This window comes from Hemicordylus capensis, chromosome 2 (genome assembly GCF_027244095.1).
Source record: "Hemicordylus capensis ecotype Gifberg chromosome 2, rHemCap1.1.pri, whole genome shotgun sequence".
NCBI classification, from domain to species: domain Eukaryota; kingdom Metazoa; phylum Chordata; class Lepidosauria; order Squamata; family Cordylidae; genus Hemicordylus; species Hemicordylus capensis.
In genome coordinates, this window is record NC_069658.1 from 28,014,859 (window position 1) to 28,035,425 (window position 20,567).

Here is a 20,567-nt window from a genome sequence, read left to right on the forward strand (position 1 = left end):
CAAGTCTCCTGTAAGACCGACAGCAGGTTAGACATTCTTCCAATGCATGTTTTAGTGCTATTTAAGTGGCATTTTACATGTCAAGGCATACCAGCAAGAGATCTTAATTTTCCCATAAAGTCTTGACGAGAGTGTTCTAGGATTTATTTAAAATATTTATACCTCACCAGCGCTGAGTGGATCATAACATTAGTAAAGCTAATAAGGTGTAAAAGTATAAGATTAACACTAACAGCACACCAAGAAGCCTGTTAGACCCAAATTTTAAAAATTGCAAGTTCAACCCACCCTGGCATGAGCTATAGATTAAGATATTAGAATATTCTAAATATTCTAGTTCTAAAATATTAGAATTTTTCTCTAATATGGGTTTTCAGCTAGTTCTGTGTTTAAAAAAAAATATCTTAAGGAACATGGCAATGCTCTTCTGGGAGGGTATTCTAAAGCTGGGGGGGGGGGGAGGGCCACAACAAAAAATGCCCTGTACACTTAATTGGATGTTGATCAAGCCTGTTTAGGAGTGTTCTGAAAGGCACCCAATAGTCCTTGGAGAGGAGTATCAGTATGAGAATGCCCATCTTAAAGAGGAACCTCAGAATTCCTTGGAAGGCCACTCAAGGCAGCTATCCTTGCACACCTGCCCACATCACAAGCCTAGGTTGGGTTATCAAGTCAAGGTAGGTAAGCCAAGGGCGCTGGTTTGATAAGAGTCTTATTCTTCTGCATTTCTGTTCAGCAGTCTGGATTCAGGTTACAGCCACAGTGTTTCATATTCAAGTGAGTTTTGTAGATCTGTTCCAAGCAGACAATTCAAGCAGGCATTCCACTTTTGAAATGAAGTTACCTTTAATGTGTCAGAATATTTGACTACTTTTTTTTTTTTTGACAGTGTAACACAATCCATGAATTCCTACATTTCCAGTCTGAGACAAACACATATAAATTGATAGATTTTTGCATTACAGGAAAGTGCAGTAGAGTATATACAGAGCAGATTGCATTAACAGACTGGTCACTACGGACTTAAGTGTTTTTAATCTAAGCTGATCTCCAATTTTATGTTGACCTAACCATGACACAGTGATACTATTTCAAGTTTGTCTCCATTGTGACTTTATGAATACAAATACATGGTTCTTATGTGTTCTGCCCAATTGCTTGGAAGCCCCCCCACCATTTAAGTGGTGTCTTTATCACGCTATAGAAAAAGCTATACCATACCTTGATCAGCAAAATCCTATTTTGCTTGGCAAGACAAGCTGTTCAGAGTACAACTGATTTCCGTTTTCACAAGTGACAAATGAGAGAGATCACACTTTAAAGAACTGGTCTGTTTCGTTATCTTCTCTCAGCAGTGGCTTGTTTTTAGTACATTTATCCTTTCCTCAGCATTGGCTTGCTAATGGAACCAGACACTCTTGCCAGCGGAGTTTTGCCAGAGGCAAGGCACTTCACAAGATCACAAGCCATTCTGACCATCCTGAAGACAACATTGCTATGAGCAGCTCAGCTTCCACTGGATTACCAAGAAAAATCCTTTGAAGCCAATAGTTACCTTTTAAGAACTGGCCAGTGAGGAGCTAAATCACTTGCCAGAGACATTCATTTTTGTGAGGGGGGAGAAGAATGAGGGGGATGGAGTGGTGAAAGTGTTTAAAGCTTGCAATAAGGTAAGGAAGAGGAATGGATAACCATCCTGGTGATGGTTTATGATCTAGGTGACTCAGTGTTGCAAGTTCCAAGCCAGTTCCTATCTCTTCCATGCTGGTGAGCCCAAGGCGATTGCAGAGGAAGTTGCCTTCCTCGGTTTAGAATTAAGTGCTTCCAAGCCTTTAAAAGCCAAGGTGGTTGAAGACAAGAGCCCATACCAGACAGTGTTCCATTTCTTCAGACCACATGGGCTGAGGTTCACCCTCACCAGCTCCAGTTCAGTCTCTAGCATCAGGTGGCCACAATCCAGAGACTTCTTGGAATGAGTTGCAATCCAGAAGTGGACAGAGAATGAGACAGTCAATGCAGAGCGAGAACAGGGGTGTCCAGTTGTCTGTTACAAACATTTGCCATAGCAGTCCAGTTATTCCTTCGCCAGTATCCCACTTCTAGTTGAAGAAAACAGTATTAGTATTGTGCAGCTGACCCCAAGATGCTCTCTTGCAATTCACAATGTTAAGTGTGCACACAACACTGGGAATGGGAGAGGGGATGCCAGACTAAAGCTATCACATATCAAAAAAATCACTCAATTCAGCAGGAAAGCAGTATGCAATTGTTTGTAGGGAAGGATTCTTAGAGGTTGCTTTTCCATTTGAAAAGAAATATTCATGGCAGTGTACAGATAAACCAAGTTGTTAACATAGCATTAACCATGTTCTAGAAGGCCTGGGCGCAGTGGGGAAATGACTTGACTAGCAAGCCAGAGGTTGCCGGTTCGAATCCCCGCTGAAACACCTATACTGGGCAGCAGCAATATAGGAAGATGCTGAAAGGCATAATCTCATACTGCATGGGAGATGGCAATGGCAAACCCCTCCTACCAAAGATGACCACAGGGCTCTGGTTGCCAGGAGTTGACACCGACTCGACAGCACACTTTACCTTTAGAAGGCCTGGGAACAGGCCTAAGAGAAGGCCTGGGGATATCTATGCCTGGCAGACAGTGTAGGTATCAGATGAAATTTTCAGGAGGCCATTCCATTGCCTCCTCAGTCACCTTCAGCCTCACATGACAAGGGCAGTGTCCACAAATGGGCCTCTGAAGTCTACCTCAGTGCATGAGTAGTTGACAGACTTACAGGTACCTGGATCCCAAGCCATGTAGGAATTTAAAGACAAACACCAGAGTGTCAAAGTGAACTGGAAGACCAGCTGTCTAAGTACTGGCAGGATCACATTTGACAACTGGTTCCAGCTAGCAGCATAGCTGCTGTATTCTGAACAGCAGTTTCCCAGAAGAGTCTTCAAAGGCAGCCCCATATACAATGCATCTGAGTGGTCTAGAGCAGGGGTGGGCAAACTTGGAGTTGTAGTTCAACAGCTGGAGGGCCAAGTTTGGACTGCCCAAGATTGAACCATTGTGGCTGGAATGATGGGAGTTGCAGTTCAACAGCTGGAGGGACAGGTTTGCTCACCCCTGCTCTAGAGTTGGTATGCCAGAGGTCACTTGGGCCTTCAGTGACAGTGTGGGGGCTAGGCTACGTGTGTGTATGTACACAGAGTGCAACCACATCCACTAGGCTGAATGCCAGCTTTCCCAGAATCCCACCTTCTGGCCTTACCTCAGCCAGTTTTTAGAATAGGATTGGGCTCCCAAGCTAAAAGAAAAAAGGGGAAAAAAGACACTCACCTTTCGAGTTTATACAAAGGGATTTCCAAAAGGATCACCAAATGGAGCAGAAGACAGCTGTGGACGAGCTGCAGTCTAGAAGCAGCAAGATTAGTCTTAGGGGTGCTTAATTTTGCAGATGAACACTTTGACAGGCTGCAGGTGTATGAAGATAAGTCCCCAATAGTGCCTTTTTGAAAAGGGTGTGACCTTCACTGGAACATTTACATAGGGGTTAGTGGGGTGGATTTACACACATCTATGCCCTTCAATTTCAGTCTGCATGAACAAGTGGCATTTGAAATAACTATGTGTACATTTAGAAGGCACTTGGTGTGCTCATTTTACCAATTAGCTAGTTTTAGACAGGGCAACTAATACAACTAAGTGATTGTGCCTCATACTGCTAAATAGGAAAAGCCAACACATATTTATAGTTATTCTAGTTTGGGGCATGTGCAGAGAGTTAAACTGGGGTATCAATAGGGTTTATTGCTTTATAAGAGTGGCATTTTAGTCACGCAGCTCCAAGAAGCACTGCCATGTGGTTCACTATACTACCATCTACAGTATAAGTGAGGAAGCACCACTTTAAATACTTACTGAAGTTTGTGAGGGTGCACCAAAAGGATCTGCCATAAAAGGGTTTTCAAACAGGTCTTCAGCAGGCTTGGTAGGTGGCACAGAGTTTTGCCTGGGAACAGGCTTTGGTGGCACTAAGATACAGAAAATACACTATTTTAGAGTCCTTCCAAGGGTCATTTGTATTACTGTATTTATCTGAATAGATGACTCTGAATTTAAGACAACCCTTTAGAGATAGGTTAAACTTAGGCTATGTTGTATTTACTCAAGAGGAAGAGGATTCTGAATATGACAGACACCCACCCATACACCCAATTTCTAACATCTAATAACTTGGAAAAAACACTACTCTGATTTGGGTAAATATGGTATATAGCAACAAGTCCACATCTGCACAGACTGTACGCAACAGGAACTGTGGCTATCTCATGTGCACACACCCCTACTTGGTCAATGTACACATTGTCTTAAAGCAGGCAGGGGTGAACAACCTTAGCTCTCCAGCTGTTGCTGAACTACAACTTCCATCATCCCCAGCTGCACAGCTGGGAATGATGGGAATTGCAGTTCAGCAACAGCTGGTGAACCAAGGTTGCTCTCCCCAGTCAAGTAAGTGCTAGCAGGAACTAGTCAAGCTTACTTTCCTTTCTCTGACAGTGCTCACACTTCTAGTCTCTCTTTCATATGCTACCAGGATGGACCCTGCTTAGCTAAGGGGACAAGTCATGCTTTCTACCAACAAGACCAGCTCTTCTCTCCCTTCTGGAGAGCCTTGAACTTTCTTCCCTTTGGGTGAACCTGAGAGAATTGTACCACCATGTAAAGGCTATGGGCACAGAAGTGGTCTCTGGGATCAGCAAAGACTGCCCTACAGCCCCCTACCACAGCTGGTCTTGTGGTAGCAAGCATGACTTGTCCCCTTTGCTAAGCAGGTTCTGCCCTGGTTTGCATTTGAATGGGAGACGACATGTGAGTACTGCCAGATATTCCCCTTAGGGGGATAGGGCTGATCTGGGAAGAGCATCTGCACCCAAGGCCCCTCCCTGGGGATCTCCAAGATAGGGCTGAGAGACTCCTGCCTGCAACCTTGGAAAAGCCACTGCCAGTCTGTGTAGACAATACTGAGTTAGATGGACCAGTGGTCAGACTCAGTGAGGCAGTTTCTTATGTTCAACACCAGTCCAGGATTGAAGGGTAACAACAAATCCGTGAAACAGTCTTGAAGGTCAATGTATATGACACAAACATATTTGTAAATATCCAATATACATCGAAGGATCAAAAAGCGACGTCGCTATGAACTCTTGGCCGCCACAAGCCAGTTATCCCTGTGGTAACTTTTCTGACACCGCCCGCTTAAAACCCAAGAAGTCAGAAGAATCGTGAGGCCTTGCTTTCATGGTCTGTATTCATACTGAAAATCAAGATCAAGCGAGCTTTTGCCCTACTGCTCCATGGGACTGCTCCTTCAATGTAAGGGATTTACACATTTCACACTTGTGAAGAATGAAGATTTTTGCCATCTCCAGCTTGGAAGTATTTTTCATATTGTGTATTCTAGCTGTGAAGATTGGACTTTGAACATTTCTATTTGCTAATTGTTCCATCTTTGCCATTATTGTATATGCTGGTTTCATGTATGGTTTGGGATTTGTCATATATATTGTATATTTACATATATGTTTATGTCGTATACATTGACCTTCAAGACTGTTTCATGGATTTGTTTCCCATTTGGTTTTTGGTCCATGATTCCCCATATGGTATTGTGTCCGGATTGAAGGGTAAGCTGAGATGGCCAACTTGCTTGCCTAGTCTAAACTGGATCCTTTCCCCAGCCAGAGAAACAACCTATTGCTTTTTGGCCATTTAAAAGCTAGTTACAAAGTTTTAACACTAGAGGGCAACATCAAATGAAGAACTCTTAGAAAGGCTGTGTGAAAACTGGATTAACCGAACTCCAGCAGGGGCTTCTTGCTCCATTTAACAAAAGTGGAACAAAACATTCTGAGGAGTGCCTTCACAAGGGGTGGGAGGTGTTGCAAAAAAAAAAAAAGGAGAGAGAGAGAGAGAGAGAGAGAGAAGAATGACGCAGCACCAGGAGTTCAGAGGGAAAAGGTGGGAATCCCAAAGTCGCTAGATAGATTAGCCAATGGTTTATTCAGTATTGCCAGATACATTTCACACAATGCTCTCATGCAGAGGCAAGTTTCTAGTATCTCTCTGTGGATTGGCTTTCTAGGGAACATATATTCCCGCTGGTGTGGGATGCAATCCCCAGAAAGATTTAAAATATTTATACCCTGCCCTTCCAGAACATCATGGGGTGGCTCACAACTACCAACAGAAGGTGAAGTAAGTGACCAGGCTAAAACCACATTCAAAGTTACAACTTTTTTTTTAGTTAATAGAAAGCTGAGAACTAAAAACCTACCAGATATAAGCAGCAGATAAAACATTTCAATGCCTCTTTAAAGAGATTGTTTAATTGTTATTTTGAAGAACACTGAGGGAGGGAGCATGGCGAAGCTCTGAGGGCATTCCAAAGCTGAGGAGCCACAACCAAAAAGGCCCCTCGATTGTTGGGTATTTGAAATACATTTGCCTCTGAAGAGCATAGCTCACCACACATCAGGCAATATTGACTAAACCATTCATTAATCCATCCAGCACCTTTGAAATCCCCCTGCTTTTTCCCCCATGGGAGGTATTGCCCCAGGTAGCCACTTTCCTGGTCTGCAGTGAAGCCTTCCTCCCAGGGGACCAAGACTCCTCTGCATGGTTGCAACTGGAGGCAGTGTTATCAAGAACATCTTGGTATTCATATGGTGCTTTCCTGCAGCTTTCAGATAGCTCCATGAACCTCTCAAGTACAAAAGGTTCTCCCCATATTACAGATTCCCAGGAGGAGAGCCAAAGCTAGGAGATGCCTATCCAGCAATTTCTTATTTTGCTGAAATCTGACAGTGTCCATCTCCTGCTCTTGCACTACACCAGGGGTTCCCAGTCTGTAGTACTCCAGATGTTGCTGTACTACAACTCCCAACTGTAGTATTGGACTGGGGACGATTGGAGTTGCAGTTTAGCAAGAGCTTGGGTCCAGGGTATTTCAGACAATGCATCCTTTGTCATGGACCCTGCCACCTGTTATGATCTTCTGGAGAGATCTGGTTACAGTTGCCACCGGCTTGTATGGTGGCAACCCAGGACTGGGGCTCTCTCTCTGTGGCTTCCCCCGGGGCTTTGGAATAAGCTCCCTGCTGAAATAAGAGCATCTCCTTCTGGTTGTTTTCAGGGAGACCCTCAAGACTCACCTGTTCTCACAGGCTTTTAATTTTAGTAATTTGTTTTAATTTTTTGTGTATTTTATTCTGTAATTTTTAAATGTTTTTAAATTTTGTACACCACCTAGAGATGTACATATCAGGTGGTATTAAAATAAAATAAATCTGGAGTACCGTAGGCTGGTAATCCCTGCACTATGCAAGTGAAGCTCAAGACAAAACCAAGGCATATTCTCTCTCCCAGAAACCACTTCTAAAAGCTACCCATTAAATGGCTATAGTATTCACTCCTAGGTAATCAAAGCGGCAAGGGAGAGGTCATTGCTTAGATCTTCCCTAGAGATTTGATCAAAGGAGAAAGGCTGTTCCACCACCAGTTTGAGCAGACAAGCAACTTGCTTCAAAGCCATCAGCCAAATCCCAAGGACCTCCCCACTACTGGCAGAGGCTCAAGAAGTCCCCACCCACCAACAGACCTTGCTGCAGTTCTGTCCTCCTGGCAGGCACTGCAGGTGGTTTTGTCAGCTGGAAGTCTTTGAACATCTCTTTTACATCCTTTATTTCTTTGTCACCAAGTGGATCCAGAGCTGTGAAGGCATCACTCTCTTTCTTTGTGAGCTCCTTCTGAGGGGCTGCTCTGGGAGGCAGCTGAGGAGGACTGGGCGATGACATGGAAGACAACATAGATGGGTTCTGTGCTGATGGGAAAATGCTGGCCTGGAAAGGGTTTCCAGGGGCGACTGGCTGTGACCAAGAACTAGGAGGAGGAGGAGAAGCGTGTGTGGGCTGACCCCAGAGGTCAGGAGTTGGAGACTGAGTCGGGGCTCCCAAGGAAGTTGAGGGGTTCCAGCTAGAAGCTTGTGGAGTAGCACCAAAGCCAAGAGGTGGAGTGAAGGCTGTGGGTTGAGCACCCAGAGTAGATCCAGGAAAGACTGAAGGGAGCTGGCTGAAGACTGCCGATTGGGGTCCCCATGCTGGTGTTGGAGAAGTTGATGTAGGCAACCCACCTGCGTGGGAAAGCATCACATCTTTAGGGTTATGCCAAGCTAGTCATGGGGCAATTTTTTGGCAGATATTGGTAAAGACCAGGGATTCTCAACACTGGGTCCCCAGATGTTATTGGGCTTCAACTCCCATAATCCCAGTGGCCTTTGGTTGGGGATTATGGGAGTTGAAGTCCAATAACATCTGGGGACCCAACACTGAGAATCTCTGGTATCGACTACTGTGCCACCCACTCACTTCTGAAACCAAGCCTTTTTTGTGACAAGTATATTACCATTCTTAATCAGCCTCAAGTGTGAGGTACTCAGAGAGGCCATGACAGACTAGTCATTCTCCCTGGCCATGGAAAAGGATATTCAATGCATTTCATAGAACAGGTAGAATGATTCTCCCCTACTGTAAATAATGCAGGAGAATATTCTTTTCCAAGTCAGCCATTACTCACATCTTATCAATGACTAGAACTGCCATCAATCAGGGGTTTGCAAACTTGGCCCTCCAGCTGCTGAACTACAACTCCCATCCTCCCCAGGGAGATGGCTGGGAGTTGTAGCTCAACAGTTAGAGGACCATATTTGCCCACCTCTGATCCATATTGATAGAGCTGAGCACATGCATAAGCATATTTATCTGTTCCGGCAAGTTCTTCCCCACCTGTAACCTTGGTTTGCTTAGAACACTAATGTAAAAAGCTGCTACAGAGAAGAACTACAATTACTAACCCATTGATATGAACAAGGAATAGAAGCTTTCAGTAGCAGTGTGGGTACGTACACACACACACACACACACACACACACACACACACACACTTTCCTTTTCAAGGTAAAGTAACCAACTTGCCTGCTGGCCAGGTATTTCTGAATTGGTTTTTGCATTCTGTAGTTAAGTCTCCATCTTACTGGAACTTGTATCTAGGTAGTTCCTGGATCCTTCTGCCAGGGCACTCATGCCACCTGGTGGAATGATCTCATACGCACACCCCACAAATACCTCAATTCTAGTCCTGTCACAGTGGAGAAATGCTTGACTAATGAGCAGAAAGTTGCTGGTTCAAATCCTCACTGGTGTGTCTCCCACCTATATTGGGCAGCTGCTATATAGGAAGATGCTGAAAGGCATAATCTCATATTGCACAGGAGGCAGCAATGGTAAACCCCTCCTCTGTTCTACCAAAAGAAAATAACAGGGCTCTGTGGGTGCCAGGCGTTGAAACCGACTTGATGGCACACTTACTATCAGAGGCAGGGCAAACTTAAGAGGCTGCAGAAGTATTGCCAATGGTTCAAATGGTATGACCTGATCAGATAGGTCTCACAGTTCAGGTGAAACGAGTGATGAGTGCTCTGCCCAGATCTTGAATCTAGCTTGGCAGGTGTGCATTAAGACCAAAGAGGACATGCAATTAGCCACTGTGATATTTGGAGTCCTGCATGTTGCTGAGTTCTTGCCACCATTCTTGAACATCTTACACAGCAGATCAAGTTCTTGCACCCTTTTCCTGAGTTCTAGGAGACTCCAAGTGGGTTTTAAAGCAAATTAGTGTTGCCATCAACATCCTGAATGGGGCATAGTTCAGTACAGTCAAAAGCCCAGGGGCTGCCCCTACAGTATCAATAGCTCAGTTGGCACATGTGAGAACTATCAAGTCAAGACCTTTCCTTTATTTGCAACATGATGGCTTCTCAAAGAAAGAGACTTCCCTTAAACGAGTGCACGTTTGACATGCTAATCAGCCCAGCCTGCACAATATTTACAAGGGCTGTTAAAAATTGGATTTACATACTGCTTGCTCTAAACTAGTGTTTGTCCAGAGCAGGTATGAGTTAATTAACTGGTCTCTCCTTGGCTAGAATTCCTACAGCCCACATATTCTAAATGGGAGTATGCACTGTTATTCTGCAAGACATTTTGTTACCTAACCTTTGTTGGTAAGCCTTCTTACCCAAGGCTTTCTGGCAGGAGTCAGAGGACCCTGCCTGCCTGCCATCACATTAAGGCTAGAACTACATGTTACAGGCAAACAGGAGTTTCAATCTATTGACGACTGTACTAATGCTGAGGTGGGCAGAGTGTGCTCCCTCCATTCTCCCCACAAAATGCCTTGCAGCTATTTTGACAATTTTCCACGTAGCTTGCTCAGGCTAAAAGAAGTCCAACCAAGTATGCAGCCAGCCAGTGATGTCCTCACAAATTACAGTCCAGAGGTATGCAAACATTAACCGTCGCCCTGCAGATCATTATAGCCAATGCATTAGCATCATGACACACACACACACACACACACACACACACACACACACACACACACATATATATATATATATATTTGCAGAATTTCTCATGTAGTTCTGCTCTTAAGCGTGTGTCTATGCTGGCCTCCGCAAGATTCGTAAAAATCAGAGTGGGGATACAACTCCATGTTTTCAAGTCAATGATCTTGAACCACTTTTACTAACCCAGTATAGGCAGGGGAGCTGCCGCAGGAGCACTCGTTTTGAAGAGGTTGAGAGGATTGGCTTGCTGTGCTGCAGTAGTCAGGGTGCTTGTTGCAGAAAGGCCAGGAGAAAAGATGTCCGAGCCAAATAAGTCATTGGCTGCCCCCTGGGGAAAAACCAGACACGTTAGCATGCATGCTAGTCATCTTCAGGCCTGTTGCAACCCCCCTGATCAGTGGTGTTTGGGACACTGTTTTAGCTTCACAGCTTGGAAGCCTGGAGCTTGCCCTAGTTATGACAGGTCAGGCAGGTGGGAGTGTAAAATTCAGTATTCCAGAAGGATCCCCATGACTGTGTTTAAGAATACCACTTGGTTAATGTTCAATAAAATTGGAGTGTCTACCTCCCAGACAATATTCTTGATAGTTCTGCATAGCAGCAACTGAGTATTGCTTTAAGGAGCATTCAGTGCCAATGTGACTGCAACATCAAATGGAGAAGTGGCAGTTTTGCACAACCAGGCTAATGAGTTACACCAAGATGTCCCACAAGCTTTCCTTCATCTCATTCCAAGCCTCTGAAGCTGACCATGTCATGGTACATTCACTTTTATTCCCACACCTCAAGTTCTTCCGATTCTACATGCGAGCACTGCAAAATATCCTACTTAGGGGATGGAGGAGCCGCTCTGGGAAAAGCACCTACATGCAGAAGGCTCCAAGTTCCCTCCTGGCATCTCCAAGATAAGGCTGAGAGAGACAGCTGCTGCTAGTCTGTGTAGACAGTACTGAGCTAGATGGACCAATGGTCTGATTCTATAGGGCAGCTTCCTATGTTTCTAGTCATTGGTATAAGCCAACCACCATTCATTTCTGAACCCACCATTTCATTATGTGCATTAAGAGCAGAGAATTTACTTACCAGAGTTACAGAGATATGGCAGCATTAGGGAAGAGAGACAGAGCTAGGTTTAGAAAGATTTATGCACACAGTAAGCCACAAAGCAGGGTTTCCTGTGACCAGTAACAAAGCATTGGAAAGGAAAGATCACCTTCACCAAGCCCATGTCACTCTGCCCCAGTGTTCACCTTAGCAGGCCTCCTTCCTCTTCCTGGCTTGGTACTTTGTGGAGGTGGACTTATCGTGATCGAGTCATGAGTCATCAGCTGGGTGCTGCTCTCTAGGTCTAGCCGTAATCCATTTTGCACAGGTAATCCTTTGGGAGAGCCATTGGTGAACATGCTTGCTGAGGGCTTGGCCGTGAAGCCATTCTGTTCTCTCTCTGGCACCCCATTCGAAGTCCTTGTGGCTAGCGGCACTGGCTTGCTTTCAAGCATCCACTGGCTGGCTGGCATTTCCTGCTTGCCAGTCCGGTTGGAAATCTGGTCAAACTGTTCCCCAAAGTAGTCTACATCACCATTCACAAGACCGCCACTCCCTACTGAGCTAGTCACACTTTCCATCTTCTGACTGGGAGGTGTTAGAGAATCAGGTGAGAGGTGTGCCAATTGGTCAGGTTGTGTAAAAGGATCATCACGGAAAGGGTCAGGATTGGGGGTAGGAAAGAAGTTGAGGGTGGTGGGGAAAGCGTTTTCAGGCAAGAAGGGTAGCTGTGGCTTTGGCAGAGCAGGCGTGATGTCATTCAAGAAGAGATCCTCCTCTTTGAGAGAAGCTGGAGGAGCTTCAATTTCAGAGTTTAAATCCACTAACAAGACCTCTTTAGCCTCCTATTACATTTGGGAGAAAGAGGATAGATTAGCAGAAGGCACCAGTAGTTTCCATGTGCTCACTGGTCAATTATGAAAGTCATGTCTTGGGCAGATTTCCCAAGAACTCCAGTTGAACAGGGCATCCTGCGATTACATTTTGGAAGGGCGATATATAAATCAAATAAATAAATAAATAAATAAATTTTTCTAGTTACCCTATAGAGATTTACTGCCGTTGCTATTTGATCAAGAGATTATATAGGGTCAGGTGCACATAATCAGCTTCGCAATCTTGCAGTGGTGGCAAAAGGAGAAGGTTGTGTAGGGAGGACTCTGAAATAGTGCATGGCTAGGACTAGTGCCATGGAGCCTTGCTTCAATACTAAACCATTTGCACCCATCTTGCAAATCTGGGGCTTCTGGGAATCTTGCAAGCCAAGGCATGAAGGCAGTTTGCTCACATGAACTGGAGGTTCTTCATGTGCCTTTCCTTAGGATCTTCTACAGAAGCACAACGCAGGCCCTATCCCGAGTGCAGTCTTGCCATGCTTACATCAACCCATACTTGTGGTCCATCTGTGTGGGACACCCTCCATGGTGCCTTACAAGAACTTTAACTAGGGATGTGTGAATTGATTTGGGTATAAAATGATTTGTACCCAAATCTGGCTGATTTGGGTGGTTTGTAGACAGAACAAATCACCCCTGTGCTTAATTGCCCAGATTTGGGTACAAAACAAATCACCTCAGATTCGGACCAAAAGTATTTGGAGATTTGGACCTCAATTTTGCGGGAGTAGGTTGAGGGGTAGTGCCCTATGGGTGGAAGCTACTACCCAAATTTCAAAGAAATTGGGCAAAGGGATGATTTTAATTTTTTTTGGAAGTTGGTGCATCTTTAAGTTTTTCCCCATAGGGAGTAATGGGGAATTTCAGCAGCCCCATAACTCCACTTGGGGGGCACCAGGGTGGCCCAGAGTGGGTTGTTGTGTAGTGCACATACAGTGCCAACCACCCCCAGAACGAGAAGCCCATGGGGCACTGGGTTTTGTTGTTTTCAATGTCTGAGGTATTCTGAGAGTTGATTCTCTGGTAGGAAATGAGTGGATCATTTCCTACCAGAGAATCAACTCTCAGAACACCTCAGACCACCCCACTCTTTTGCTCCAAAGTGATTCAGAAAATTCAGGTACAAATTGAACCTGGGGGGCAGATTTGGACCCAAAACAAATTGGGGGCTATTAGATTCTGGTACAAATAAAAAAATCAGTTTTGCACACCCTTAACTTTAACTATAGCTGCCAGGGTCAATCCCAGAACTAAAGCATATGGCTCTACCACTGGACTCTGACCCCTTCAGCCTCTGCTCAGCAAGGAGGCACCTTTTAAAGTGGCGATTCTCTATTTAGAAGGGGAAGAGCAACTGTCCCTATCCAACCCCAGCACAGCATCTCCCCAGTGACTGTTGCCTATCTTGCATTTTAGATTGTGAGCTTTTGGGGGGACAGGGAAGCAGCTTTCTTCTCTTTACAAACTGCTGAGAACTTGTTGACATACAATTTTATATTATATTATATTTGTAGTTGCATTGCAACTCAATGTACATATGGAAGAATTGCATCGTAAGTGTTGGCAGTCAGTGGGTCATCCAATTCACTCCAAATATCAAGTCCAGACTAGTTGATAGTTCAGGATGCCTGCAGTTCAACGTACTTCAAAAGCTATTCCAAGTCTAGACATTTCATGCAAAGTCTTTACTCACTGTGGGACTGCTCAGGTCAGGAGGAGTAGACATGTCTCCAAACAGATCCATCTGGTCAACACCCTTAAGAGCAAGATTGGCAGGAGTCAATACTGAGTCAGACTCACTCAGGCTACAGCAACAGCATTACAAGCACTAGGAGAGCTGAGCCTCCGCAGCCTTAAAACTAGGGCAACAACTGTACTGTGTCCAGCCAGCAAGCTGGACGCAGTACAGTAATGCAAGCTGCTCTGGTTGAACTGTTAACTCCAGGAGTCTTTATCAACTGGCCACTGAGGTTAGAAGCATCTACATACCAGCTTTATTTTGCCAGCTTGGTCAGCAGTTGCTTCATCGCTACCATTCTGCAACAAAGAGATAAAAGCCTGTTCAAAAACCACTTCTAGTGTTGCTACACCAGTTAACAAAGCTTCACCTGCTTCAAATGGTTTGCTCAGAGCAATTGCATTTGGACATCCAAGGCAGTTGCCTTTTCTTGCCAGAGAACGGGACAGCTTGATCTTTTCTTACCTCTGCCTTGGTTTCTTCATTCTGAAAGGGAAGAGAAATCTTCAGCAGTCTTATGCATCTCAGCTTGCTCTACAGTGTTCACTACTTTTAGAACAGACTGCCAATACTCACTTGTATTTGGACCAGTCATTTCCAGACAGACAGTAAGGGTTATGTCTTTCTCTCAGAGGACACTCAGACCAGAGATTTAGCCAATGAAACTTTTGATCAACATTAGTTGCATGCACACTAGATCTGTTGGGTTGCTTGAATTCTCAAGAGCTTAAGATGGTTTCAATTGTAAGCAACGCCATTTAGCCAGCCTTACCTTTTTCTTGTCATCCTCTTTTTTCTTCATGTTATAGATCACTTGGAAAAGATCCTTCAGATCTACAACTAGAGGTTCAGCCTGAAAGAAGCAGTTAAAGCACAAAGTGACTCAAGTGCTTGAACCATTTACTTTTAAACAAATGCAACAGCTTCCATGGAACTAAAAGTCATTTCCCATAAGGGGGGAAGGAACTGCCTTGTTAGCTATGCAATACTCCATCCCCTTGGAGAATATTCTGGCTAGTAAATGCACAGCTTAGATGATATCCCAAGGCATCCTGGGAAGTTTCCCACATGACTATGTCTAACACTAGTTAGTCAACATATACAACAAAGCAGCAACTGCTTGGTTAAATCAAGTCTAGAGTCAGTCTAGAGTACAGCAGTTCTCCCTACAGTGTTTTTGGACAAGAGCCTAGAGCTAGTTTTAAGTGTATATCTAAGTCATAGATCACGATATACAGCACTTGGGGAGAATCATTTCGTGTGTGTGCATTTCCCAAGTATTTTGATGCTGTGAACAGTGTTGTATATCACCGGTGAACCGATGGTGCAGAAACCTGCAGCTAACATGAAAACAATTGCTAGGAAATCCAGGAACAGAAGTACTTTCACATTGTGCATAACCTATGGATTTTTCTGCCACAGGATGTTATGGGCACCAGCTTGGATGGCTTTAAAAGAGGCTTAGACAGATTCATGGAGAAGTCTCAGTGGCAACTAGTGATGGCCACATGTTAGCTTCCTATTGGGATGTGACATGCCTCCAAATATCAGTTGCTGGGGACCAACAGCAGGAGAGGGGGCATGCCTTTATATTCTGCTGGTGGGGCACCGTGGGAAACTAGATGCTGGGCCAGGAAAGCTTTGGGCCTGATCCAGCAAGGCTCTTATGCTATACATGCACTAAGTGAATATGGAGCTAGATTTTAAATCAGACTGCATTTCAACATAAGTCAGTACTGTGGCCTTGGGCAAGCTATTTTCAGCCTACATCAGTTTTAGAGATGGGCAAAGAAAGTGTCCTTCCAGACCACTGTGAAGATCAGCTGCTCAAGAGCTGTACTGCATCCTAGTAACATGGCTGCATCAATGTCTCCTCCCATATGCATCTCTGTCTGATTAAAGCCACCAGACAGCACATCACTCTGTTAAATTCTTGGGCCTTCTGTAGCAGTTTCTACAACAGAGCTTGTCCCAGGTAATACCAGGTCAGTTTGGACTTAGAAAAACCATTTCTGTGTCCAAGAGCTGGTCCTTCTGACCAGGTATGTGAAGTATTCATCTCTCCAGTGGCTTTTAGGCCATTTTATAATGCAAGTGGTACCATTTTAGGGTTTTCTACACCACTGTGATTACAGAGAAGCCTCTGGCACAACCCTTAAGCACCTATACCTTAATTGCAACCAAGCCCAGACTTGAAACTGCATGTCCTTCCCCAACCTCCACTTGTCCTTTATATTCTTGCCCTTGTGTCAGTAGACTGTCTCCCTTAGGACATCCAATCTTCTGCACAGCACCATGCACATCACACAAAATACTCCAAGTTTTGAAGACTGCATGAGTGGGAACGATGCTTCTCTCCTAGCCCCCAATGTTTATGATATGCCTTTTGGTGATTGGGAGGGAGTCCCCAACCTTGAAGATAAACACTACATGGAGTCAAAGGGTTTTTTAGTTTGGCTACCATGCCATGGCCCCCAGCATTTTTAGCTCTGGTTCACCAGCATCCATCATTCCAAAACACGACTCCAGCAGCAGGACTACCTGCTGTGCTGTTTTTATGGCAAAGAACTGGTGCTGCCCTTCTCCTCCACAGACGTAGCCAAACGCACGATTGTCAGTCACATCCCGAGCAATAAAGGAGATTTTGTTGACTGGATGCTCATGCTCAATAACCTGAAAGTGAAGTGAATATTGGATCCTTTTAGAACTTTCATCAAGTTGCACTGCTTTGACAAGTCCATCCAGGCTCAAGTCATCCAAGCTACTGAAGAAGTTTGCAGTTTGCCCTTCTCTATTTGCACTCTAGTCGGTACTCAAATTCAAGGAGACAGAGCAGGGCTGCTCACCCTTGCCCTCCAGCTCTTTTTGGACTACAGCTCCCATAATCCCCAGCCACCATGGCCAAAAGGCAGCGATTCTGGTGTTGTAGGCCAACAACTGCAGGAGTGCCAAAGCTGAGCAGCCTTGAGACAGAGCATGCTGCCACTGAGTACATTAGAACAGCAGAGACTATAGAGGAGTGACGGCATCTTGTTTAAATCATGTATGTGCACGCAGCTCCAAAGCTTACCTCAGAACTGAAGAATTTAGAAAAGCCATTAAGCGAGTATGCAGTCTAAGATGCTTTTAATACAAGGAAATGTTACTTTCCCGTTTAGAAGGGAAGGCTAAAGAGTACTTAATCCCACTTTTCTCCTGTGGATCTCTACACTTTATAGTCACTCTAAACTTGTTGGTATTAAGAATTATTGCTTATGGGGAAGATATTGCTTATGGGGAAGATGAACCAAGTAGAGACTCACTAGAAATGCTGCAGCAGTGCCTCCACAGATAACTATCCATTTTCTGTCTAACTCTATAACATTATTTCTTTAAATTATCTCAAGATGCTGTATACACACATTGTAGAAGTCTCCCATCACCCAACAGTGTGCGTGCTCCTCCCGCCTGTCCCACTATCTGGAGAATGCTAGCTCTCTGCACACAATTACAGGCAGGTGCCCTGCTCTCGAGCGTTCCGTTGTGCATAACTTACCCCCGTCTTCTCATCTAGGATTTTGAGTCCAGCGAGAGAGATGTTCACCCATATTTTCTGCTTGTGTTGTCCTTGAGAACGGGCTGCAACTGCCATACCCTGTAAGTGGAACATACAGGTTCCAGAGTTCAGTATGACTCCTACTGGATACAAACAGGCAAGGTTACTGGTACCCCAGGGTTCTCAGAACCCCATGCTATTCATTCCCCATATGAGGATTGCTGGTTTGAAGCAGATGCATCCTTAGCGATGTATCCACTGCAGAAGGGGAGGCAAGAGGGTGAAGACCCTCTCCTCCGCTCCCGATTGGCTGGCTACATGCTGAAGCTCAGTATACCCCTCCCCTCAGTCTGTCAGACTTTAGAAAGTTTTCCAATCAATACAGGTGGCACTCATTTGCAGGGGTTCTGTTCCCTACCAATTTCTGTGGATAACGAAACCACAAATGAGACCTGGAGTCTATGAGGATGAGGTGGGGAGGATGAGGTTCCTTGAGCTTTAACAAAAAGCAACTATGTAGTACCATATTCTCAAGGAATGCCCTCCAAATCCTCTTATCTAAAAATGATAATCCCAAAATAAGAGCCACAAAATGGCTCTGCGCTTCAAAGTGGCAGTTGAAAATGACAAATGACTGCGGACAGGCAAAAGTCGCCTATATTTCATGTCATGGATGAAGAAACTGCGTCTATGACTTATCTGCAGATACATAAAACCGCTATCTGTGGATAACAAGGATTTTCCAGTATAGGACAAGCTTACTTGTCGTATTTGTTTCAATAATGAGTAATTTAGTGAGGATGCAAGCCAGGGACTATAGTATACAACATCTCTATGGGATACCTGAGCTGAAGGTCTTTGCCCCCCTGCCAGATGCAGGAGAGGACCTGTTTCAGCCAAGAAGCTTAACTGAATTTTTCCAGATCAGCCATCTGAGCCTCAGAACAGATTTAATTATCATTTTAGCATCATTTCCATTTATCTGTATTCTACCATATGGATTTGCATACATTGCATTTGCAGACCTGCTACAAAAGGCTTGCATGTTTGACAGTCAAGTCCATCTACACCATTGGTATAACTAGTCAAAATTGGCATAACTTGCTGCTCCTCCTATCCTCAAGAACTGGTTATGGGAAGGTGTTGAGACTAGTAAGTAACCCCAGGCTTCACAGCACGACTATTGCCAAGGTTCTATGGTGGAAAGTAGTTTGTTCAAAATTAGCTTTGCTTCTCTTAGTGCCTTGAAGCAGGCAGCTGACCCACCTTTAGCTTCATCATCGAGTCTTGACTCATCTTATCACCCCTTGCTCCTGGAACATCATCAATACCAATCAACTTGGCCTTGTATCTTACACCATCACCTTGAAATCTGGCCAAGAGGAATTCTTCTGTCTTTTCTGGTCCTGAAAAACCCATTTCAACCATATGCATTTAGTCCAACAGGAACAGCTTTGATATAGCACCAGGCCTATGCCCCTTCACTCTCAACGGTGCACTTTCCTATGACGGGCATTTGCAGGGGGCAAAGGGAAGTAGTTCCCCCACACACTTGGATTCAGTCTGTCCTAGTCATGTAGGGGCACGGCTGGCCAGTGTCAAGAAGAGGGGGCTGCTCCGCCCCCTCCCAATCTTCACCAGTCAGCACTTCCTTCAAGTAATAGCTGGGAGCTTCTCTGCCTCAGTGAGAGAAATGGTGCACCCATTTACACTGGGGTGAGGTCACCAGCAGGAGCTTGTTCCCCTGCCCCCTGAAAGGTCCTGCAGATGCCTATGTCCAAAGCAGATATATAAAGCATACGGGGATCTATGAAAACACATCAACAAAAGAAAAAAGACCCTCCCACCAGACAGTGGAGAACATATACAACATAGTCCAATAAATCTACTGTGGAAAATATATGCAATCCATAACAAGACAAAACCATGAGAAATGATATTGGAGAAAGCTGTATAACATGGGAGTAATCACCAAGTCCATAATGTAGAGATTGGTAGAATGCATAAGTCCAAACAACGGTGACCCCCGTTTCAAAATATCCTTTTCAAGTGGAAGTTTGTCTTGGTGAAATGATACTGGTCCATGTACTTCAGTGTCCAAAATTTTCTCTTTTACAAACCCTTCTAGAATGTTCTTTCACACAAGCAGATTCTCATCAGATACAATGATCTCTTTTTTGCTGATGCCTATGTCTCTACACCTTTAAGGTGTGCAGGAATGTTTTAGCAACATAGGAAGCTGCCTTATGCTAAGTTAGGCCATTGAGCCATCTAGTTCCGGATCATCTATACCAGGGATTCTCAGTGTTGGGTCTTCAGATGTTATTGGACTTCAACTCCCATAATCCCCAACCAAAGACCACTGGGGCTGGGGATTATGGGAGTTGAAGTCCAATACCATCTGGGGACCCAAAATTGAGAATCCCTGATCTATACCAACTGGCAGTGGCTTCCCTAAGGTTTCAGGCAGGAGTGTTTCCAAGCCCTACCTGGGAATGGGAGAGGGGGGAACCTACAGAGACATGCCACAGCAACACCCCGGAGGCAGTAAGTTTCAGTAAAATAGATATTTTTAAGAGGTAGAACCCCTGAACTGGCTGGGGTAGGTTCGGTTTGAGGGCAACTTGATATCAAACCCTCGAACTGGGCATGTTTGACATCGAACCCGTTTGCATACTCCTAGTAAAACATACCTTATAATCAGTATAACTGCCTATGGCCAAGACAAAAGAGTTTCAACAGATAATACTAAGGCATATGTGATTTATGGTAGGTCAGATAAAATCCAATTTGCTCTAAATCTACATCCTCTATAGGAGTCTGTTTTATTTGTCTTTTCTCTGGCATTTACATATTTTAGCCATCAAGGCAAGCTAAGTTCC

At 44.6% G+C, this 20,567-nt stretch overlaps 1 protein-coding gene across 2 annotated transcripts in view; it reads right to left on the minus strand.

Moving 5' to 3' along the window:
• Positions 1–821: 821 nt before the first annotated feature.
• DAB2 (DAB adaptor protein 2) overlaps positions 822–20,567 on the minus strand; it is a 50,434-nt gene continuing 30,688 nt past the window's right edge. Inside the window, exons 3-15 of one of the 2 annotated variants that reach the window (XM_053300156.1) lie at positions 18,952–19,091; positions 17,686–17,784; positions 16,692–16,823; positions 14,923–15,003; positions 14,616–14,636; positions 14,402–14,449; positions 14,106–14,168; positions 11,723–12,361; positions 10,656–10,800; positions 7,668–8,198; positions 3,926–4,038; positions 3,344–3,418; positions 822–2,099 (exon numbers count right to left, since the gene is read on the minus strand). In XM_053300156.1, the coding sequence (XP_053156131.1) occupies positions 3,353–3,418; positions 3,926–4,038; positions 7,668–8,198; positions 10,656–10,800; positions 11,723–12,361; positions 14,106–14,168; positions 14,402–14,449; positions 14,616–14,636; positions 14,923–15,003; positions 16,692–16,823; positions 17,686–17,784; positions 18,952–19,091 (2,078 nt within the window). In that variant the 3' untranslated portion in view covers positions 822–2,099; positions 3,344–3,352. Of the gene's footprint in view, positions 2,100–3,343; positions 3,419–3,518; positions 3,538–3,925; positions 4,039–7,667; positions 8,199–10,655; positions 10,801–11,722; positions 12,362–14,105; positions 14,169–14,401; positions 14,450–14,615; positions 14,637–14,922; positions 15,004–16,691; positions 16,824–17,685; positions 17,785–18,951; positions 19,092–20,567 lie in introns of those variants that run through there. The other variant, XM_053300157.1, reaches the window with a different exon arrangement.